Source organism: Pongo abelii, chromosome 13 (genome assembly GCF_028885655.2).
Source record: "Pongo abelii isolate AG06213 chromosome 13, NHGRI_mPonAbe1-v2.0_pri, whole genome shotgun sequence".
NCBI classification, from domain to species: domain Eukaryota; kingdom Metazoa; phylum Chordata; class Mammalia; order Primates; family Hominidae; genus Pongo; species Pongo abelii.
Genome location: NC_071998.2, coordinates 85,185,363 through 85,210,344, shown reverse-complemented (window position 1 = coordinate 85,210,344; position 24,982 = coordinate 85,185,363). Strand labels below are relative to the sequence as shown.

The 24,982-nt window shown below is 41.1% G+C and overlaps 1 protein-coding gene and 1 pseudogene across 7 annotated transcripts in view; one reads left to right on the top strand and one right to left on the bottom strand.

Annotated features, from left to right (window-relative positions):
- ZNF169 (zinc finger protein 169) overlaps positions 1-24,982 on the bottom strand; it is a 43,911-nt gene that overhangs the window by 5,251 nt on the left and 13,678 nt on the right. For 4 of the 7 annotated variants that reach the window (XM_054520264.2, XM_063714290.1, XM_024252905.3 and 1 more), the window contains exons 2-4: positions 19,935-20,022; positions 6,225-6,351; positions 5,633-5,728 (exon numbers count right to left, since the gene is read on the bottom strand). In XM_054520264.2, the coding sequence (XP_054376239.1) occupies positions 5,633-5,728; positions 6,225-6,351; positions 19,935-19,967 (256 nt within the window). In that variant the 5' untranslated portion in view covers positions 19,968-20,022. The other 3 variants (XM_063714291.1, XM_063714292.1, XM_054520267.2) reach the window with 3 other exon arrangements.
- On the top strand, positions 7,246-11,011 carry LOC103891496 (voltage-dependent anion-selective channel protein 1-like; annotated as a pseudogene).

The following is a 24,982-nucleotide window of genomic DNA, read 5'->3' as shown; positions in this document are numbered from 1 at the left end:
GGAGTGCAGTGGTGCGATCTTGGCTGCCTTAACCTCTAGTTCAAGCAATTCTCCTGTCTCAGCCTCCTGAGCAGCTGGGATTATAGGCGTGCACCACCATGCCTGGCTAATTTTTGTATTTTTAGTAGAGATCGGGTTTCACCATGTTGGCCAGGCTGGTCTTGAACTCCTGACCTTAGGTGAGAGACAGGGTTTCACCATGTTGGCCAGGCTGGTCTCGAACTCCTGACCTTACATGATCCGCCTGCCTCAGCCTCCCAAAGTGCTGGGGTTATAGGCATGAGCCACTGCGTTCGGCAGGACTAAGTTCTTATGAGTCATTATGGGACAACCCTCAATAGCAAAGTCTGCTTTCATCATCTCTGAAATTGTTTGCTGCAGTGAATAAGCAAAGTATTCGGTAAGAGAAAAATAAGGCATTTTCTTATCCATGGCTAGTTTATCTTTTTTACCTTACTTTTGTTTAATGACTACTGCTTTTTAACTCAGATTAGAAATTTAGTCTCCCGGAACAAATTTTTTTTTTTTTTTTTTTTAAAGGAGTCTTGCACTGTTGCCTAGGCTGGAGTGCAGTGGCACTATCTCAGCCCACTGCAGCCTCCACCTCCTGGGTTCAAGCAATTCTCCCACCTCAGCCTCCCGAGTAGCTGGGATTACAGGCGCACCTACTACACCTGGCTAATTTTTTGTATTTTTGGTAGTGACAGGGTCTCACCATGTTGGCCAGGCTGGTCTCAAACTCCTGACCTCAAGTGATTCGCCTGCTTTGGCCTCCCAAAGTGCTGGGATTACAGGCGTGAGCCACCGCGCCCAGCCCCTGGAACAAATTTTTAAGAGCATTGATCATAAATGTACCTGGCAAGTAACAACCCATAGCAAGAAACTGAATCAGGGTTTCAAGCGCCCTATCAGAACAGAAGTGAACAATTTAATGGAATTAAACTACTTAACAGAAGACCCTTGGGTCAAGGCAGACGATTATAAATACAATACTGATTTATATGTTATTCTATTTGTTAACTATTTTTAATCACAAAATATGTATTTCTTATTTTTGACCATACTATTCCTAAGAAAAACTCTTTGTATCATTGATTAGAGTCAGTAAGATCATATCTGCAAGAGGGAACTTCAGCAGCTTTAGGGATTGCCATTCACATTCCATCTGGAATACAGAGAAGGTCCTTCATGTTAAAATATTCCAGTGGAAAAAGATGTGAGTTTTGCAAGATTACAGCATACAAAATCACTATACATAAATCCATTTTATTTCTATATACCATCAATAAACAACTGAAAATTGACACTTAAAAATAGCATCAAAATATGAAATACTTAGGGGCAAATCTGACAAGAGATATGTAAGGCCTGTATACCAGAAATGACAAAACAATGCCGACAAAAATGAAAGAAGTCTTACGTAAATGGAGAGCTATACTGTGTTCACATACTGTAAGACACAGTATTATTTATGTGTAAGTTCTCCACAAATTGATACAGATTCAACTCGATCCCAATCAAAATCTCAGCAGGCATTTTTGTTAAAAACTGACAAGCTGATTCTAAAATTCATATGAAAAAACGAAGAATAACGAAAAGAACTTTCAAAAAAAAGCAAAGATGGAGGATTTTTTATTTTATTTTATTTTATTTTGAGATGGAGTCTCGCACTGTTGCCTGGGCTGGAGTGCAATAGTGCGATCTCGGCTCACTGCAACCTCCACCTCCCGAGTTCACGGGATTCTCCTGCCTCAGCCTCCCGAGTAGCTGTGATTACAGGTGCACACCACCACACTCGGCTAGTTTTTTTGTATTTTTAGTAGAGATGGAGTTTCACTATGTTGGCCAGACTAGTCTCGAACTCCTGACCTTGTGATCCACCTGCCTCAGCTTCCCAAAGAAGATGGCGGATTTACAGTGAGTTCAAGACCTAATAAAGCTATAGTAATCAAAACTGTGGTATTGGCATAGAAACACTAACAGAGGAGCAGAAAAAACATAGAGTCCAGGTATAGACCTATCACATATGGTCAACTGATCTTCCACAAAGATACATAGGAAATTCAGTAAAAAAAGGGTAGTCTTTTCAATAAGTGGTGCTGGAAAAATTGGATATTTGTGTGCCCTTCCTCCCCTAAAAAAGTACATAAATTCAGATCTTTTATGAAGTATATTTACTCAAAATAGTCTTATAGACCTAAATGTAATTAAAAATTGTAAAATTACTAAAGGAAAAAAATGAGAATCTTTTTGACCTTAGTTTAGACTAAAATTTCTTAAATACACTACCAAAACTGCAATTCACAAGAGAAAATATTGAAAACCAGACTTCATCCAAATTAAAAATTTCTCTTTGAAAGGCACTATTAAGATTATAAAAAGTAAACCACAGAAGAAATGTTTGTAAATCATATATCTGATAATGGACTTCTACACAGAATATCTGAAGAACTCTCAAACCCAATAATACAAAAATAAGAAACCACATTTTTAAATGGGCAAAAGATGTGAAAACATACTTCACTAAAGAAGATACAAGGTGGCAAATAAGCGCATGAAGATACTCAACATCATCAGTCATTAAGAAAATGTTAAAACCACAGTAAGATGCCACTCACTACACAGCTATAACAATGTCTGAAATTAATAACCAAGCCAAGTTTTGACAGATATGGAACACCTGGGGCTCTCATACACTGCTGTGGGAATGTGAAATGGTGCAGCCACTTTGGAAAGCAGTTTGTGAGTTTCTTCAAAAGTTGAATATATATTGTATCCATCATCATACAACCCAGCCATTCCAGTCCCAGGTATTTATTCAACAGAAATGAAAGCATTATATTCACACAAAAACTTGCATGCTTAAAACAGCTTTATTTATATTTGTCAAAAATGAAAACCCAAATACCTTTTAATAGGTCAGTATTAAAATGTGACCTAGACATATAAAGGAATACTCAGCAATAAAAATTAATAAACTATTGATATACACATTATAGATAAAATTCAAAATACTTATGCTGAGTGAAGAATCCAGTTGTATCCTGTATAATCCAGTTATACAAATCCTAGAAAATGCAGACAAATCTATAATTATAGAAAGCTGATCAGTGGTTGCCCAGGTACAGGGGAGGACAGGAAGGAGTGGGAGGTAGGATTACAGTGAGGCAAAAGAAAATTTTCAAGGATGACAGACATGCCTGTTACTTTAGTTGTGGCAGTGGTTTCATGCATGTATACATATGCCAAAACTAACCAAATTTCACACCTAAATAAGTGTAGTTTATTATACCTTAAAAACATATCTTATAATATACCTTAATTGCTGTATCTTAATAACATCTTTATCATTATTTTACTTTATTTTTTTTTTGAGATAGAGTCTCACTCTGTAGCCCAGGCTGGAGTACAGTGGTGTGATCTCAGTTCATTGCAACCTTTGCCTCCCAGGTTCAAGCGATTCTCACTCCTCAGCCATCCGAGTAGCTGGTATTACAGGCATGCACCACCAGGCTCGGCTAATTTTTGTATTTTTAGTAGAGACGGGATTTCGCCATGTTGGCCAGGCTGGTCTCAAACTTCTGGCCTCAAGTGATCCGCCCACCTCAGCCTCCCAAAGTCTGGGATTACAGGCGTGAGCCACTGTGCCCAGCTCATTTTTATATAATGAAATGCTTTTAAAAAGACAAAAGCACTCAGTTGCTACATAGTGTAATACCAGCTATATAGTTATATTTAAAAGCAAAAAACAAAACAAAAATAAAATGCCAGGAAACCATGAAAATAAACAAGAAAGAAGATAAAGCAGGCAAAAATTTATTTCTGTCTCCCAGCATTCATATAAAATTAATTCCAGTTAGATTAAAGACCTAAATGTTTCCATAATTTATATGGGATTTCTACAAATCAATAACAAAAAGAAGAGACCCATTGAAAAGTAGGCAAACACCTTGAATGGTCAAATCACAGATGGGGAAACAGGAATGGCCAAGCAACATATGAAAAGATGCTCATGCTCACTAGTAAGCAACTTAAAAACCCCTCTGAGATTTCACTTCCAGCTGAATAGATGGATAAAACATGAGGTCTCACAATCCCAAATGTTGGTGAGGATGTGCAACAAGAATTCTCATAGACTCCTGCTGGGAGCATAAGCTGCCATGTCCACTTCAGAACACAAGTTGGCATAACTTATATAAGTTGAGGCTATGCATGCCTGTGAACCAGCTACTACACACCTAGGTATATATCTTTTTTTTTTTTCTTTGTGAGATGGAGTCTCGCTCTGTCACCTAGGCTGGAGTGCAGTGGCGCAATCTCAGTTCACTGCAACGTCCGCCTCCCGGATGCAAGCAATTCTCCTGCCTCAGCCTCCCAAGTAGCTGGGATTATAGGCATGCGCCACCACGCCCAGCTAATTTTTCTATTTTTAAGAGAGACGGGGTTTCACCATGTTGGCCAGGCTGGTCTCGAACTCCTGACCTCGTGATCCACCTGCCTCGGCCTCCCAGAGTGCTGGGATTACAGGTGTCAGCTGCTGCACCTGGCTGGTCTATATCTTAAGAGAAACTCTTGGATGTATTCCCAAGGAGGCATACAAGAATACAGAGCAAGATTATTTCATAGCCAAAAAGTTGGAAACAACTTAATAACATCATGTGCAGAGAAGTTTACAGACATGCAAAACAACACCCTGTATGAGTGAAGAACCCATCGGATGGAATAAAAGGATAAAGACAGTCATGGAATGCTAACTCAGAAAACAGAGGCGGAGGAACAGGCACAATTAGGAAAAGTATGGGGCTATTACCTGGTTTTATAACATGCTATCTCTTAGGCTATAGGGCTGCCCCAACCCTACTCATTGTACAGTTTTTCATACCTTGCTGTAATCTTAAATAATCTATGACAAAAGAAACAAAGTTATGAGAATTTACAAGATAGAAATGATGCACAAAAAAGCTACCAGGTTAAGAATAGAAACTGGCTGGGCGTGGTGGCTCACGCCTGTAATCCCAACACTTTGAGAGGCCAAGGCAGATGGATTGCCTGAGCTCAGGAATTCGAGACCAGCCTGATCAATAAGGTGAAACCCCATCTCTACTAAAAATATAAAAAAATTTAGCTGGGCATGATGGCAGGCACCTGTAGTCCCAGCTACTCAGGAGGCTGAGGCAGGAGAATCACTTGAACACAGGAGGCAGAGGTTGCAGTGAGCCAAGATCATGCCATTGCACTCCAGCCTGGGCGACAGAACGAGACTCTGTCTCAAAAAAAAAAAAAAAAAAAAAAACCCAGGGGCAGGGACTTAGTCTCAAAGGACAGGTACTGTTTTGAAGATCATACCAACCACATGAGCCCAAGAATGGAGAAATCCTGAATGTGCTCGAGAAAGGAAGCCAAGTGAGGAGTGAGGCTCCCTGATGGAGGAAGGAGATGGAATGCCAGGGGTGCCCTGTCCTGGGGGGAGGCACACAGTGGGGAAGGCAGGCAGTGCCATGCAGCCTTTACCAGTGGCCTAGGAGGCCTGAAGAAGAACTTCCTCCTAGCACCTCAAAGACAGCCCCTCCTTCCTTACCTGCTGAGCTCCTCACTGCCCTGCACCCTCGCCTGCCCAGGGCTTCCCACTCACCTGGACAAAGGTCCAGAAGATGTTCGTTCTCCTCTCTCCAAGGTTCGTCGCCTTGCTCCAGCTGTTCGATGAGTTTTGGTTTGGAAAATGCAATTCCTACTCACAGGAAAAAAAAACCAAGGTGATCTTGAGTTAGTGGCTTAAGAGGCTATCTCAGAACTCAGAGCCAACCCACAAATGCAATAAACCCAGAAAGTGGTAGGGAGGTGCAGGGGTGGAGTAAACTATGTCTGAATGCTAAGAAAGGATGCATACAGGGAGGGGATCCTAGACCTAAAGGCAATATGTTGATTCTACCCTGTGCTTGAGTCAATAAAAATATTCCTCCTTTTGAAGGAAGTTAACCTTAGAGGAGGAGCCCAGCCAGGGTAAACAGGCCTGAAAAATGCAGTGTCAGACACACCACACGCTCACAGCATGTGCACACACACACACACACACGCACACATAAAACTGCACTATGAAAGCCAGGCATTCTCTGGGGGAATAGGGGAAAAAACTGTTTTTCTGAGTCAGAAGCATGGCAGCTTGCTATGTAAGAGCTTAAAATACCCACAAGCAGAATCTGAAACCTTAAACAGGCCAGCCTTACCCAGGGAGACCAGATGGCTGTAGTTCTCCAGCATCACCTCCCTGTACAGGGTCCTCTGAGCAGAACTCAATAGCTTCCACTCCTTCTGGGTGAAGGCCACAGCCACATCCCGGAAGGCCATCAATGCCTGTAACACAAACACATCCCTGCTCACTCAACAGCCAGCCACGCCCACTAACCAACTTAAGCCACTAACCATAGTCAAGGCAGAAAGAAGCAGTCCTAGAGCACCCAAGTGAGATTTATAGCTCCTGCTTTTAACCTGAAACCTGGTTCCATATATTCAAGACTATTAATCCCCTCCATACATTGATGCTGGTTCTATTTCTGGGCTCTCTGTTGTACTGATCAAACACACAAGTTTGATTATCGCAGCTACACAGCAGGACTGGAAATCAGGTAAACTGACTCCTCTCACTTTATTCTTCACGTTAAAAGTTGATTTAGCTATTCTAAAACAGCCTGTGTCTGTGCCTTTCTATGCAAATTTTAGAATAATCTTGTCTATATCTCTAAAAGCCTTTGCTGAAATTTTGATAGGATTCCCATTAAACCTGTATATCAATTTGGTGAGAACTTACATCTTTACTATATTGGATCTTCAAATCCATAAACACAGTATGTCTCTCCATTTGTTTAGACAGTCTATGATTTCTTTCATCAACATTTTGTGATTTTCTGCAAACAGACCCTACACGTTTTGTTAGATTTACACCTAAGAATTTCTTCAGCTTTCTTCTTTTTTTTAGTAATTTTAATGATACTGTATTTTAACTTCAGTGACCATATATGTTCATGCTATGACATATGATACAATTGTTTGTCTGTTTTATCTTCTATATGGCAACCTGACTAAACTTTACTTAGCTTTAAAAGCTTTTTTTCCCTTCGTTACTTGAGATTTTCTACATAGACAATCACGTCCTCTGCAAATAGGAACAGTTTCATTTCTTTGTTAATGATCTGTATGTCTTTTATTTCCTTTTCTTGCCTTATTGCTGTGGTTAGAACTTCCAGCGCTATGTTGAATGAGAGTGGTAAGAACAGCTATAACCTTGGTTTGTTCTCAAACGTGGAAGGAAAGCATTTAATCTTTCACCATTAAGAATACTGTTCTGGCCAGATGCAGTGGCTCACATCTGTAATCCCAGCACTTTGAGAGGACAAGGCGGGTGGATCATGAGGTCAGGAGTTCAAGACCAGCCTGGCCAAGATGGTAAAACACCATCTCTACTAAAAGTACAAAAATTAGCTGGGCGTGGTGGTGAGCATCTGTAGTCCCAGCTACTTGGGAGGCTGAGGCAGAGAATTGCTTGAACCTGGGAGGCGGAGGTTGCAGTGAGCCGAGATTACACCACTACACTCCAGCCTGGGCAACAGAGCAAAACTCCATCTCAAAAAAAAAAAAAAAAAAAAAAAAAGAATACTGTTCCATAGACCAGAATCAGAGTAGGTGTTTAAAAAACATTTTTAATTAAAAATAAATTAAATAAAAAAAATACTGTTCCACAAACAGGATAACTACCAACAGAAAAAAGAAAAAACATATTTTTGTAGGGTGTGGAGAAACTGGAAACTTGCACATTGCCGATGGGAATGTAAAACAATGCAGTTTCTATGAAAAACAGTTTGGCAGTTCCTCAAAAAATTAAACATATAATTAGCATCTGATCCAACAATTCCACTCCTAGGAATATACCCCCAAAAATTGAAAGTAGGGACTCAAACAGATACTTGAACACCAATGTTCATAGCAGTACTGTTCACAACAGCTGGAAACAACTTGAATGTTTATCAACTGAATGAATACAGAAAATGTGAATGAATAAAAATGAATGAATAAAGAAAATGTAGCATATACATACAATGGAGTATTTTTCAGCCTTAAAAAGGAGGGACCTTCTGATGGATATTTTTAAGAGACAAGCCTTGAAAATATGCCAAGTGACATAAGCCAGTCACAAAAGGACAAATATTGTATGATTCCACTTATGTGAGGTACCTAGAATAGGCAAATTCATACAGACAAAGTAAAACAGAGGTTACCAGGGGCTGGGGGCAGTGGGGATGGGGAGTTATTGTTTAATGGATACACAATTTCTATTTGGGATAATGAAAAAATTCTGGAAAGTGGTGATAGTTGTATAACAATGTGAATGTACTTAAGGCCACTGAATTGTAAAAGTATATAGTCAATTTTGTGTTAGGTATTACCAAAATTTTAAAAAGAATGTTAGCTGTAGATCTTTAGAAGATTCTCCTCTGTTCCTATTGTACTGAGAGTTTGTTTTGTTTACAAATGGTTGTTGAATTCTGCTAAACTCTTACTGCATTAACTGATAAAATCATGATTTTTCTTCTTTAGCCTATCGATATGACCAACATTACATGACTTAAATTAGAAAAAACTTTTTTAACTAAAGAAATTTTTGCTTTATGTTGGTTTATGGCCCAGGATATGTCTATCTTCATCTATGTTTCCAAAGGCACATGAAAAGAATATGCATTCCGTTCTTATTGGTTGGAATGTCTGCCATTTAAGTTTTATTTGTTTGTTCTCTGGGCTTTTTGCCTCCTTGTTTTCTTTACAAATTTCTCATGGGTTACTCAAACTTTTTTATAATTCTGTCTTGATTTGCCTATAGTGTTTCTTAGTGTATTTCGCTGTATAGCTTTTTTTTTTTTTTTTTTTTTTGAGACAGAGTCTCATTCTGTCACCCAGGCTGGAGTGCAACAGCATGATCTCAGCTCACTGCATCCTCTGCCTCCCGAGTTCAAGTGATTCTCCTGCCTCAGCATCCTGAGTAGCCGGAATTGCAGGCTCCTGTCATCAAGCCTGCCTAATTTTTGTATTTTTAGTAGAGATGGGGTTTCATCATGTTGGCCAGGCTGGTCTTGAACTCCTGACCACAGGTGATCCACCTGCCTCGGCCTCCCAAAGTGCTGGGATTACAAGCATGAGCCACCATGCCTGGCCATTGTATAGCTTTTTAAGTGGTTGCTCTAGGTGCTACATTACATATATATAGCTTATCATAATTTACTGGTGTCATCATTTTACCAGCTTGCTTTTTTGTTGTTTTTTTGAGGCAGGATCTCACTCTGACACCTAGGCTGGAGTGCAGCAGCATGATCATGGCTCACTATAGCCTCAATCTTCCAGTTTACAGCAATCCTCCCACCTCAGCCTCCCAAGTTGCTGGGACCACAGGTGTGCATCACCACACCTGGCTAATTTTTTTATTTTTTTAACAGACGGGGTCTTACTATGTTGCCCAGGCTGGTTTCAAACTCCTGAGCTCCAGCAATCCTCCTGCCTCACCCTCACAAAGTGCTGGCATTACGGGATAAGCCACCACACCTGGCCCATTTTACCAGTTTGAGTAATTGTATAGAACTTACCTCCCATTACATCTCCTTACTCTTTCTGTTTAAAAACATAATTTTCCTAAGCATTTCCTCTATATACATTCAAATCCACATCAGACCATATGATAATCTTTGCTTCAGCCATCAACACATTTAGAAAATTCATGAAGAATAGCAATGCCTACTACATTTACCCTGTATGTCTTCCTTACCACGTTCTTTTCTTCCTGATTGTTTCAGGGGACCCTGCTATAAAGAACTACCTGAGACTGGGTAATTTATGAAAAAAAGAGGTTCAATTGACTCACAGTTCCACAGGCTGTACAGGAAGCATGGATGGGAGGCCTCAGGAAACACAATTATGGTGGAAGGATGAAGGGGAAGCGAGCAAATCTTACATTGTGGCAGGAGAAAAAGCGAGCAAGAAAGGGAAGTGCTACATACTTTTAAACTATCAGATCTCGTGAGAACTCACGATCACAAAAACAGCATGAGGGAAACCTGCCTCTGCACCAAAGCCCCTGTCATAGCTGCCTCTGAGCCTGTTGTCGCCACCTCTGAGAAGATGGCTGTGCTACTCACATATGAGATCCTGGCAAATCTGCCAGGGATGTCTTCACCAATGGCTATGGATTTGGCTTAATAAAGCTTGATTTGAAAACAAAAGAGAAGAATGGATTGGAATTTACAAGCTCCGGCTCAGCCAACACAGAGACCACCAAAGTGACGGGCAGCCTGGAAACCAAGTACAGATGGACTGAATATGGCCTGACATTTACAGAGAAATAGAACACTGACAACACACCAGGCACTGAGGTTACTGTGGAAGATCAGCTTGCACATGAACTGAAGCTGACCTTCAATTCATCCTTCTCACCTAACACTGGGGGAAAAAAAATGCTAAAATCAAGACAGGGTACAAGTAGCAGCACATTAACCTGGGCTCAGACATGGATTTTGACACTGCTGGGCCCTAAATCCAGGGTGCTCTGGTGCTGGGTTATGAGGGCTGGCTGGCCAGCTACCAGATGAATTTTGAGAATGCAAAGTCCCGAGTGACCTAGAGCAACAGTGTAGTTGGCTACAAGACTGATGAATTCCAGCTTCACACTAAAGTGAGTGATGGGACAGAGTTTGGCAGCTCCATTTACTAAAAGGTGAACAAGAAGTTGGAGACTGCTGTCAATCTCGCCTGGACAGCAGGAAACAGTAACACTAGCTTCGGAATAGCAGCCACGTATCAGATCGACCCTGACGCCTGCTTCTCGGCTAAAATGAACAACTCCAGCCTGAGAGGTTTAGGATACAACCAAACCCTAAAGCCAAGTATCAAACTGACACTGTCAGCTCTCCTGGATGGCAAGAACGTCAATGCTGGTGGCCACAAGCTTGGTTGAGGACTAGAATTTCAAGCATAAATGAACACTGTATTGTTTAATTTTAAACTATTTTTGGCCAGGCATGGTGGCTCATGCCTGTAATCCCAGCACTTTGGGAGGCTGAGGCAGGCGGATCACGAGGTCAGGAGATCGAGACCATCCTGGCTAACACAATGAAACCCTGTCTCTACTAAAAATACAAAAAATTAGCCAGGTGTGGTGGCAGGCGCCTGTAGTCCCAGCTAACCAGGGGCTGAGGCAGGAGAATCACTTGAACCCGGGAAGTGGAGGTTGCAGTGAGCAGAGATTGCGCCACTGCACTCCAGCCTGGGTGACAGAGCAAGACTCCGTTTCAAAACAAACAAACAAACATACAAAAAAAATTTTGCAGTATAGCAACCTTCAGAATTTAGTGTATCTTTTAATGTTGTATGTCTGGGATGCAAGTATTGCTAAATATCATGTTAGACCCCCAAGTTAAAGATGATTCAGCTTTAAGATGTTACCCTTTCAGGGGTTCAGAAGAAACCCAATTCCAAAAAAGGTTCTTTCAGTGGTAGACTTGGAGGGAACATGGTGGCCCCTCTGAGATGCCAAGTTTCTTTTTTATCTAGAAATGGCTGTAAGTGGAAGCTGATAATATGTAGATACTTTGTAAATTCATACTGAGTAAATGAATGAAATTGTGATTTCCTGAGAATGGAACCTTGGTTTCCTAACCCTAATTGATGAGAGGCTCATTGCTTGATTGTGTGTACAAACTCACCTGAAAGGGACTTTTTTAGACAGAGCTTCATGACCTGTTCCCACCGCAGTTCATCCTCACCTCTTTTACGCCAAAAGGTCTGCAGGGTGGGTTCACTGTGTCTTTTCTGCCATTTTGGGGTGGAGAGGGTAGATGTGATGAAGCCAATAATTCAGGACTTACTCCTTCTTGTGTTGTGTTTCTTTGCCCTTGCACCAGAGTATGAAATAGCTTCCAGGAGCTCCAGCTGTAAGCTTGGAAGAGTCTGTATGATTGTAATCACATGATGACAACACTCAGAATCTAAACTGGACTTCTGTCGTATTCTTACCACTCAATTTGTTTTTTAGCAGTTTAATGGGTACATTTTAGTGTCTTGCATTTTGTGTGGTATTACTTCCTCCCCTTCAAATGCTGTAGTTAATATCAGTTAAAAAAAACTTGAATAAAATATTGAAACTTCAAAAAAAAAAAAAAACAAACAAACCATCAGATCTCGTAAGAACTCACTATCACAAAAATAACATGGGGGAAATCCACTGCCCTGATCCAATCACTTCCCACCAAGACCCTCCCCCAATATTGAGAATTAAAATTCAACCTGAGATTTGAGTGAGGACACAGAGCCAAACTGTATCAGACTCCAGTACCACTCCCAAGTATGATGATTCACTAGAAGGACTCATAAACCTCATCAATAGTTATACGCATGGCTATGATTATTATAGTGAAAGGATGCAAAACAAAATCAGTAAAGGGAAATGGTTTGAGAGACAAGTCTGGAGGAAACCAGACACAAAATTCCAAGAATTCTTTCTCAACAGAGTCACACGTGACTCTGTAATTTTTCAGTAATAATTTGCGATACGTTAAATGTTGTCTATCAGAGAAACCTATTAGAAACTCAGTGCCCGAAGTCTTAATGGGGCTAGTCAACAGACATCCTCTGCTTAGCACATACTAAAAGCCCAGATCTCATAAAGAAATCAAGTGTCCAGCATAAACCACATTGTTTATGCACTTTAGGCACAGTAAGCTATATATTTTTTTTGAGATGGAGTTTCGCTCTTGTTGCCCAGGCTGGAGTGCAATGGTGTGATCTCGGCTCACTGCAACCTCCGCCTCCTGGGTTCAAGCGATTCTCCTACCTCAGCCTCCTGAGCAGCTGGGATTACAGGCATGCACCACCACATCCAGCTAATTTTTTTGTATTTTTAGTAGAGACGGGGTTCTCCATGTTGGTCAGGCTGGTCTCGAATGCCCAACCTCAGGTGACCCGCCCACTTCAGCCTCCCAAAGTGCTGGGATTACAGGCGTGAGCTACCATGCCCAGCCAATTCTTATCAGTTCTGATGAGAAATCCATTGGCATTCTAATTGTTTTCCCCTATAAGTAACATAATTTTTATCTGGCTGCTTTCGGGATGATTTTTTCATCTTTAGTCTTCAGAAGTGTACTTGTAATGTATTCTGACATAGACTTATTGGGTTCATCATGTTCCAAATTTACTCAGTGAGCTTTTAAAATCTGTAGGTTTGTTTCCTGCCAAATTTGGGACATTTTCAGCCATTATTTCTTGAAGTACTTTTTCAGCCCTTCCCTCCTTTGTTTCCCCTTCCGACCTCCAAAGACATAAATATTATATCTTTTGTTGTACTCCCACAATTCTTGAGGCTCTGTTCATTTTTCTTTCCACTCTATTTTCTCTCTGTTCTATCTTCTAGTTCACTCATTTCTTTGTTACTGCTAATATACTGGTAAGTCTATCCCCTAGCTTTTTATTTCAGTTCTAAAATTTCCATGTACTTATTCTTAAAACCTTTTATTTCCTTGCTGAGGCATTCTAATTCTTTCATTTATCTCAAGTGTGTTCTTTTGGCTGTGGATATCCAGTTGTCCAAGTATCATTTGTATACACTGCCCTTTTCTGATGGAATGATCTCAACATCCACCCTTGTAAAAAAATCAATTGACCATATATGTGAGATTTTTTTTCAGGACTGTCAATTCTATTCCACTGATCTACATGTATCCATCCTTATGCCAGTATGACACTATTTTGATTATGATAGCTTTGCAGTAAGCTTTAAACTCAGGCAGTGTGAGTCCTCCAACTTTGTTTTCTTTTTCAAGATTGTTTTGGCTATTCAGGGCACCATGAGATTCCATATAAATTTCAGTATGAGTCTATTTCTGAAAAAAAATACCATTGGAATTTTGATTGAACTAAATCTATAGATCATTTTGGGTAGTATTGCCATCTTAACAATATTAAATCTTCTAATTCATTCCAAGCATGGAAAGTCTTTCCATTTATTTAGGTCTTCTGTAATTTCTTTCAGCAATATTTTGCAGTTTTCTTTATCTTTTACTTTCTTGGTTAAATTTATCACTAAGTATTTTATTCTTTTTGATGCTGTTATAATTTTTTTAAATTTCCTGTTCAGATAGTTCATTGCAAATGTACAGAAATACAACAGATTTTTGTGTGTTTACTTTGTATCCTGCAACTTTGGTTAATTCATTAGCTCTAACAATTTTCTCTGTGGATGACTTAGTCCATTCCTGCTGTTATAAAAAAATTGCTGCCTGGTGCAAGCTAGTTTCTTCTAACTATTTTATTTTATTTTTATTTTTTGAGATGGAGTCTCACTCTGTTGCCCAGGTTGGAGTGCAGTGGCACGATCTCATCTCACTGCAACCTGAGCCTCCCAGATTCAAGAGATTCTCCTGCCTCAGCCTCCTGAGTAGCTGGGATTACAGGCACGTGCCACCATGCCCGGCTAATTTTTGTATTTTTAGTAGAGGTGGGGTTCCTCCATGTTGGCCAGGCTGGTCTTGAACTCCTTATCTAAAGTGATCCACCTGCCTTGGCCTCCCAAAGTGCTGGGGTTACGGGTATGAGCCACTGTGCCCGACCCTTGGGAGGATTTTTTATTACTAATTCAATATACTTACTAGTTATAGTCCTTTTTTTTTTTCTTTTTTTTTTGAGACAGAGTCTTGCTCTGTTGCCCAGGCTGGAGTGCAGTGGTGCAATCTCGGCTCACTGCAACCTCCATCTACTGGGTTCAAGCGATTCTCCTGCCTCAGTCTCCCAGGTAGATGGGATTACAGGTGCCCACCACCACGCCCGGCTAATTTTTTTTGTATTTTTAGTAGAGATGGGGTTTCAGCCTATTGGTCAGGCTGGTCTCAAACTCCTGACCTCAGGTGATCCACCAGTCTCAGCCTCCCAAAGTGCTGGGATTACAGGTGTGAGCCACTGCACCCAGCCTCATATTATACTTTTTAAAATAAGTTTTCTATACTGATACTCTCTGTTGAAAACTGTTGACTTCATTTCCTTTAGTTCCATGTCCATGGTTTCCTTGGTTCTTTGTGCTTATTAAGAAAGTTGACTTAAAGTCTTTGTGCCTGAGCTTCCTCATGGACAGGTGGGAGGCAGGCAACTTAATGGTAGCCAGGCAGTCTGAAATGTTATAGTACTCTCTCACCACTAAGCAGCAGCTTATTTCTTCACCAAGTCTTCCAGTTTTGACAAGATTCCAGAATTTTACGAAAGGTGATTCTGACAGTTTTTGCCAGCTCATTAGTTGCTTTTGGGGAAGGACAGAGGCCTCGATTTCCCTACTATTTATTTATTTATTTAGAGATGGAGTCTTGCTTTGTCGCCTAGGCTGGAGTACAGTGGCGTGATCTTGGCTCATTGCAACCTCTGCCTCCCAGATTCAAGCAATTCTCCTGCCTCAGCCTTCCGAGTAGCTGGGACTACAGGCACATGCCACACGCCCAGCTAATTTTTGTATTTTTAGTAGAGACGGAGTTTCACTGTGTTAGCCAGGATGGTCTCGATCTCCTGACCTCATGATCCGCCCGCCCCAGCCTTCCAAAGTGCTGGGATTACAGGCATGAGCCAACACACCCGGCCCCTACTCTGTAATTTTTTCTGATACATGTTTCGTTTTTGTTAAATTATATGATCTCATGTATATAAAATATCCAGAAGAGGTAAATCCATAGGACAAAAAGCAGATCAGTGGTTGCCAGGGGCTGGGAGAGGGGCGAATGGGGAATAACTCCTAATGGGTATGAGGTTTCTTTTAGCAGTGATGAAAACATGATGGTGAAGGTCACTCAATTTTGTTAATATAATAAAATCTTCTGAATAGTACATTTTAAATGGTTGGATTGTATGGTATGTGAACTATATCTCAACCAAAAAAAATTTTTTAAGTTTTAATTCCAATGAGGAGTGAACCCCTAAATAAACCAGGAATCTTACACAAATTGATGCTATGCTGTAGGTATCATTATTCCTAAACCAACAAAGTCTCCTGTACACAACAAACATTTTAAAAAATTTTAAGATTCAATGAAGAGGTTATGAAAGGAAAATAAATCTTGGGGCACCCAAATTACTAAGCTAAAGGGAAAAGTCAAGCTGGGAACTGCTTAGGGCCAACCTGCCTCCCATTCTATTCAAAGTCACCTCTCCGCTCACTGACATAGATGCATATCTGATTGCCTCCTTTGGAGAGGCTAATCAGAAACTCCAAAGAATGTAACTGTCCCTCTCACCTATCTGTAACCTGGAACCTCTCTTGTTTAAGTCTTCCCCCCCTTGCTTCAAGTTGTTCCGCCTTTCCAGACCGAACCAATATACTTCTTACATACATTGATTGATGTCGCATGTCTTCCTAAAATGTATAAAACTAAGATGTATCCCAACTGCCTCGGGCACATGTTGTCAGGACTTCCTGAGGCTGTCATGGGCACATCCTGAGGACTAAGCTCTGATTTTTTTTATCTTGCCCAAATTCCTATCTAAGGGGTCTGGGGAGTCATGCCCTACAAACCATAAATTCTCATCAGATGGGTTTTATTTAACCCTATATATCGTGGCTTACTTTCCAATCTGACTCTGGCATAACATTATGAGACAAGAAAGAAAATCAAAACATTTAACCTCAAAATATATTTCCTTGCCATACCTTAAAATTGCTCTGCAAAGTCTCTTGTGGGAAAAATCCACATTCTATAGAGAATCCCCTTCCCCTTTGCTTTCCTTCCTTCCTTCCCAGATCCAGGAGATCATCAACTAAGAGCCAGGCACCCTTTTAGGTCCCATAAGAAACATTTTACAACCTACTTTCTCTCTGAAGTCTGCTATCTGAGAGCTTCTTCTGCACAATAAAACTTGGTTTCCACAATCCTTTATGTTAACCTGAACTTTCCTTTCTATTGATCCCAGGTCTTCAGACAAACTCAACCAACTGTCAACCAGAAACTGTTTAAATTCACCTATAGCCTGGGAGCCCCTGCTTTGAGTTGTCCCACCCTTTCTGAACCAAACCAACGTATTTCTTAAGTGTATTTGATTGATGTCTCATGCCTCCCCAAAATATATACAACTAAGCTGTACACCGACCACCTTGGGCACATGTTCTCACAACCTCCAGAGAGCTGTGTCATGGGCCATGGTCACTCATATTTGGCTCAGAATAAAACTCTAAAAATATTTTACAGAGTTAGACTCTTTTCGTTGACAATCCTCAACCTTGGCAAAATAAACTTTCTAAATTAACTGAGACCTGTCTCAGGTTTTCTGGGTTCACAGGGTGCTAACTAGTTTCTTATTAGCTAACATATTGTGCTTACCAGCTCCCTATCTATGTTACAACTATAATGCATGTTACAATTCTCCTCTCAGGCAAAAGCCCTTAGGAAAAATGCCTAAATGTCATGTTGCATATAGGTCAGGTTTTTCTACATAATTCAGATCTGATGCATAACAAAGTACCAGGAAATGCGATTTTAAAAATAATAAAATACACAATTTCAATGCTTCAAATAACATGCATCATAACAAACAAACCTCTTTCCCTTTATGCAATGAGTAGTTTTTGACTAAGAGACACTATTCTAGATATGGAAGCTTTGTCTTAAAATGCTAAGCCTCTTAGATGCTTATATCTTTTCACCAATTTTTCACAGATGTTAGATATAGTGAACTCTAAGTTTCTCTTCAAAGAATCAGTATGTCAGTATGTTCAGCTCTCTTATTCTTTGATTCTCCATTTTAAAGTTTAACTTCCTGGTTCTCTTCGTCCCCTTGCCTCTAGTTTCAGTAAACAACTTTCCCACCAGTTCTAATCAGTAGTTCACATCTGTTCCCCTTGTCACCTGCTTTGACCTGAGTCACCCCTGGTCACCTGCTCTGGCCTGAATCATCCTGAGTAATCGCCCTTCCGCCAAACTACCCACCCCACCACTCTGGCTGGTACCCCTGCTCTCTTTAAAATAGCCAACCGGAATTAGCTTAGACTGTGCGGTCCAACCCTAGCCAACAGGGGAACGACACAGCAGTGGGGCTACCTGCGTCAGGAATAAGAACCCCTTCCCCTCCCTTGCCCAGGTGTGCTCTCACCATTACTCCATTCGCAAGTTGCACCATTCTATAGAAGTAAAAATTGCCTTGCTGAGAAAATTAAATTTATGTTCGAGTGCTATTTCTTTGCAGCACTGAGGAACAAGCATTTTGTTTCTAACACAAAGAAATGGCTAAAACAAACCAAAAAAATGTATATTGAGAGAAGTTGGTCACAGATAGAATAAGGTTTAGGGCCTCCTAAGATTCCACAGGAAGTGGAAGAGTAAGGACAGAAAACATAAGCCAATATTCCATATTTTGCAAGAATGCTTCTCTGTTAACATACATAGTAAAGTGTATGGAAGAAAAAAGTCTCCTGCTACCTTGGAAAAAAATCCTGATCTGCCTGTGCTACATACACATTTTCTCTCAAAGATGTTACAGATTTCTCTCAAAGGTGTAACAAATAAGGGACTCACAGCTCTCAGTGACGTTCTCATAAGATCAAAATCATTTTTAATTTATCCAGAAATATCCAAATATCCACCATGAGCCCCAGAATATGATTACATACAGATCTCTCATTCTACACTTGACATATTTATGGCACAAAGCAAAACTGAATTAGCAAAAATGACAATAAATATTTTGTGTAATTGATAAAATCAATACAAAAATGCTCTGCCTGGCAGCTATTTATGTTGTCAGTAAGTGTTAATTCCATTCAGTTACATGAAGTTCACATGCGGCCTAGCTGGTGGAGAATAATCTATTTTCAGAGAAGTAGGCAATCTGGACCTTTAAGCATAATCTTCCAATTTTTAAGTATAGAAAACTCACTTTATAAAGTACGGGCCTGCAAAACTAAATCTATCCATGCACCACACAGAAATAGCAGGTTAGAGCCCTCACCTATACACAGAAAACGAATGTGGCTAAAGACTACTGGCTGTTGAAAGCTTCCCACATGATGAGGGATAGCCTGCCAGTCACCTCATCTCTGAGAAGGAATAGGATTCCTGCCCCATTTTCTTTCCTTTTTTTTGAGACGGAGTCTTGCTCAGTCACCCAGGCTGGAGTGCAATGGCGCAATCTCGGCTCACTGCAACCTCCGCCTCCCGGGCTCAAGCAATTCTCTTGCCTCAGCCTCCCCAGTATCTGGGATTACAGGCACGCGCCACTGTCCTGCACCATTTTCACAGCAGTCTCTTCCCCTAACTCTTCAGCTTGCCAAACCCTTCAGGGGCAAATCAGACAATTTCTCTTTTGAGAGCCTTCTTATACTTTTTTTTTTTTGAGATGGAGTCTCCTCACTCTATCGCCCAGGCTGGAGTGCAGTGGCGCGATCTCGGCTCACTGCAACCTCAGCCTCCTGGGTTCAAGTGATTCTCCTGCCTCAGCCTCCCTAGTAGTTGGGATTACAGGCACCCACCACCACGCCCAGCTAATTTTGTACTTTTAGTAGAGATGGGGTTTTACCATGTTGGCCAGGCTGCCCTCGAACTCCTGACCTCAGGTGATCCTCCCGCCTCGGCCTCCCAAAGTACTGGGATTACAGGTGTGAGCCACTATACTTTTGTAGGCCTTCGGAGTCACTGGGCACATAAGCATGGATGTCCTGTATTTTTATTTTAACTGCCCAGGATGTGATGGTCACAGTTAACTACTTGGTAAATACCTGAGTCATAAATGTAGCAAATAAGACTGAGAGAAAGCTCCAGATAAGATGAGTCACACCTACAAGATCAAGATAGGCTTTGCCTAACACCAAGAAGGCAGCCTTCAGGACAAGAAAAGATTATGAAACCTTCCTGCAATAGGTAGGAAGAAATTTCAGGACTTACCTCCTTCCTGGTTGTCAGAAGTCCTGGTGCCATATCCCTGCTCTCTGGAGTACTCTTCCTAGAGGAGAGTCAAGTTGCAGAGGCAAATCTGGGGAAAAAGATGAGAAGTGAGAGAGGTACTTGGGAAGAACACCCTTCACACTCTGTCCAGCCTCCCAATTCAGTAGGGAGTAGAGGAACAGGGAAGCAACAAAGACAGGTTGCAGAGGGCATCGGTGAAGCCCATTCTTAGCCAGTGTCTTATAAAAAAAGCCCACAGAGCTGGGCCAGCAACAGGCTTACATCCAAACTCTAGTTAGGGAATGAAGCCCCCATCTTCCAGCAGCTGGGTGAGACTTTGTGTGGACTCCATTAAAAGAAAAAGGCCTCAGAGTGCCCTCAAGTGAGCATTCATGTTGAAAAATAAAATGCCTCATCATACTGAAAACAAAAGCATCCCATCCATATTTACCCCGAGGCCAAAGGACAGGTTCCAGGAAGTCCAAAGCAGAAGTTCCTGGTTTTGAGGGAGACATGAAGCAGGGTGGAGGCCATAACCTGAGTTTCCTTCTATGTGACCCTGGCTGCACCCTTCCCTCCACTCACATATCAAAGATTAGGTCCCAAAATTTGAAATGTGACTTGGAATTTAGGAACAGGCAGTCAGTAACTGACCTAGTTTTATGACAAGTCAATTTCATGAAGAGATTTTTTAAGAAGGGAGAAGTAGGGGTAGATTTTTTCTTAATGAAAATATTTCTTAAGAGATAAATCATACTTCAGATGACAAGTACAGGTCTTGACTGGATCCTGTCTTGCACAAATGAATGAGAAAAGCAGACTACAAGAGACAGTTCAATATGTGATGAGAATTGTTGTTAACGGTGTTAGGTTTTGAGAACAAAGCTCTGATTTTTTAAAATCTTGCCCAAATTCCTATCTAAGGGGCCTGGGGAGTCGTGCCCTACAAACCATAAATTCTCGTCAGATGAGTTTTATTTAACCCTGTATATCATGACTTACTTTCCAATCTGACTCTGGCATGACAAGCAAGAAAATCAAAATGTATTACCCCAAAATATATTTCCTTGCCATACCTTGAAATTGCCTTACAAAGTCTCTTGTGGGAAAAATCCATATTCTATAGAGAATCCCCTTTCCCCTTTGTTTTCCTTCCTTCCCAGATACAAGAGATAATCAACTAAGAGCCAGTCACCCTTTTAAGTCTGATAAGAAATATTTTACAACCTGCTCTCTCTGAAGTCTGCTATCTGAGAGCTTCCTCTGCACAATAAAACTTGGTCTCCACAGTCTTTTATCTTAACCTGAACGTTTCCTTTCTGTTGATCCCAGGTCTTCAGATAAACTCAACCAATTGTCAACTGTCAACCAGAAAATGTTTAAATTTACCTATAGCCTGGAATCCGCCCCCCTACTTTGAGTTGTCCCGTCTTTCTGAACCAAACCAATGTATTTCTTAAATGTATTTGATTGATGTTTCATGCCTCCCTAAAATATATAAAACCAAGCTGTACACTGACCACCTTGGGTACATATTCTCAGGACCTCCTGAGGGCTGTGTCACGGGCCATGGTCACTCATATTTGGCTCAGAATAAATCTCTAAAAATATTTTACAGAGCTTGACTCTTTTTGTCAACAGTGTGATCATGATATTCTGGATATGGAGGAAACAGTCATTAAGAAATGATACAAACGTTCTGTGGTGTGAACTAACATGTTTGCAACTTTTTAAAAATGCAACACTTTCAACAAATGGATAGCATTAAAAATACAGTAGAAAAAATACAATAGAAAGAGCTTTTATAGATCTTATAGAATAAAAAGAGAATTAAAAAGACACCAATCGGCCTGGTGCGATGGCTCACGCCTATAATCCCAGCACTTTGGGAGGCCAAGGATGGATCACGAGGTCAGGAGTTTAAGACAACCTTGGCCAAGATGGTGAAACCCTGTTTCTACTAAAAATACAAAAATTGGCCAGGCACAGTGGCTCACGCCTGTAATCCCAGCACTTTGGGAGGCCGAGGTGGGTGAATCATGAGGTCAGGTGTTCAAGACTAGCCTGGTCAACATGGTGAAACCCCATCTCTATTAAAAATACAAAAAATTTGCTGGGTGTGGTGGCGGGTGCCCATAATCCCAGCTACTCCGGAGGCTGAGGCAGGAGAATCACTTGAACCTGGGAGGTGGAGGTTGCAGTAAGCCGAAATCACGCCATTGCACTCTAGCCTGGGCAACAGAGCGAGACTCTGTCCCAAAGAAAAAAAAAAAAGAGACCCCAATCAACTGTAATGTGTGAACCTTGTTTAGACATTTTTGAGGCAATTGAGGAAACCTGCGCATGATTAGATATTAGACAACATTTAAAAACTCAGTATAAATTGTATTAAGTGTAGGTTAAAAATGGTCTAACCGATGTTCTCTGCAAATAATTGTGGCTACACTTAAATAAAAAGAGAGTGCAGGCCAGGTGTGGTGGCTCACGCCTGTAATCCCAGCACTTTGACAGGCGGCTGAGGCGGGTGTATCACTTGAGGTCAGGAGTTCGAGGCCAGCCTGGCCAACATGGTGAAACCCTGTCTCTACTAAAAATATAAAAATTAGCCGGGCATGGTAGCAGGCGCCCAGCTACTTGGGAGGCTGAGGCAGGAGAATCACTTGAACCCGGGAAGTAGAGGTTGTAGTGAGCTGAGATCGCACCACTGCACCCCAGCCTGGGCGACAGAGTGAGACTGTCTCAAAAAAAAGAAAAAAAGAGAGTGCAGAGCCTACAGCTGACATCATATTTAATGGTGAGAAACTAGATGCTTTCCCCCTAAGATCAGGAACAAGGCAAGGATGCCCCCACGACTCCTATTTTACATCACTGATAAGATAATGAAAAGACAACCCACAGACTGAGAGAAAATACAGGAAGAAAAATGACAGAATAGGAGAAAGAAATAGACCAATGCATAATCATAGTTAAGAAAATTTATTACACCTCACTCAGTTAATGGAAAAGTGAATTGACAGTAAGTCAGGAAATGGATGATCTGGAAAACACTATTGGGCAGTACTGATCTAACGGACATTTGCAGAACACCAAACCCAACAAGTACAGAATACATATCCTTTATAGGGGTACACAAAATATTCACCAAAGTAGATGAAATACTGAGGCATAGAAAACAAATCTCCAATTTCAAAGGACTACAGTCCCCAACTTACAATGGTTCAACTTACAATTTTTCGACGTTATAATGGTATGAAAGCAATACACATTCAGTAAAAACCACACTTCTTTTTTATTTACTTTTTGAGAGACAGAGTCTCACTTTGTCACCAAGGCTGGATGCACTGGCACAATCATAGCTCACTGCAGCCCCAACTTCCTGGGCTCAAGCAATCCTCTTGCCTCAGCCGCCAGAGTAGCTGTGGCTGCAGATGTGTGCCACCATGCCTGGCTATTTTTTTATTTTTCATAGAGATGGAGTCTCACAGTTTGTCCAGGCTGGTCTAGAACTTCTGGCCTCAAGTGGTCCTCCTGCCTCAGCCTCCCAAAGCACTGGGATTACAAGGCATAAAGCACCATGCCCAGTCAAAACCCTACTTCAAATTTGGAATTTTAATCTTTTCCAGGGCTTGCAATGCTGGGCAGCAGCAGCAAGCCACAGCTCCAAGCCAGCCACACAATCATGAAGGTAAACAACCCATACTCTATAGTGGACCATGTTGCCAGATGATTTTGCCCTTTCTGAACCAAACCAGTGTATTTCTTAAGTGTATTTGATTGATGTCTCATGCCTCCCTGAAATATATAAAACCAAGCTGTGCCCCAACCACCTTGGGCACATGACTGCCCAACTGTAGGCTAATGTAAGTATTCTGAGCAAATTTAAGGTAGACTAGGTTACGCTCTGATGTGTGGCAGGTTAGGTATATTGAATGCATTGTCAACTTAAACAATATTTTCAACTTACAATGGGTTTATTGGGACATGATCCCATTGTAAGTCAAGGAACATCTGTATATTATTTGCCCAAGATGAAACTAAAGCAGAAATCAATAACAATAAGATATTTTTTAAAACCTTGATAATTAGGAATTAAGCAGCCCTTATCTAAAGCAGATATGAATCAAAGAAGAAATTCCAAGGGATACGAGAAAATATTTTGAACTCGGTGATTCTAATAAACCTATTAATACATATCATCACTTAACCAAATTTGTGACTTGGAGCTGTTCCAGGCTGAATTATTCCTTGTCTCCCATATTCGTATGTTGACGTCCTAACCCCTAGTACCTTAGAATGTCACTGTCTTTGGAGGTAAGGTCTTTAAAGAGATAACTAAGTAAAAATGAGGTCATTAGAGTGGGCCCTACTCCAATATAACTGGTGTCATTATAAGAAGAGAAAATTTGGATATAAAAAGTTCCAGAGGGAAGACCATGTGAAGACACAGGGAGGAGATGACCAGCTATAAGCCAAGGAGAAAGGCCTCAGAAGAAACCAACCCTGCCGAAACCTTGATCTTGGACTTCTATCTTCCAGAATCGTGAAGAAAAAATTTCTGTTGTTTACAGCCACCCATTGTGTGGTACTTTGTTATGGCAGCCCTAGCAAATGAATACAGCCTGTAATGAGGCAGTTCTTAGAAAGAAAGTTATAGCTTTTGGCCAGGCGCGGTGGCTCACGCCTGTAATCCCAGCACTTTGGGAGGCCGAGGTGGGCGGATCACAAGGTCAGGAGATCAAGACCATCCTGGCTAACACGGTGAAACTCCATCTCTACTAAAAATACAAAAAATTAGCTGGGCCTGGCAGCGGGTGCCTGTAGTCCCAGCTACTCGGGAGGCCGAGGCAGGAGAATGGCGTGAACCCAGGAGGCAGAGCTGGCAGTGAGCCGAGATGGTGCCACTGCACTCCAGCCTGGGCGACCGTCTCAAAAAAAAAAAAAAGAAAGAAAGTTATAGCTTTAAATGAATGTACTTTAAAAAAAGAAGTTTTAATTAAAAATAACTCAGCTCCTATCTTAAGAAGCTAAAAAAAGAAAAGTAAAAAGAA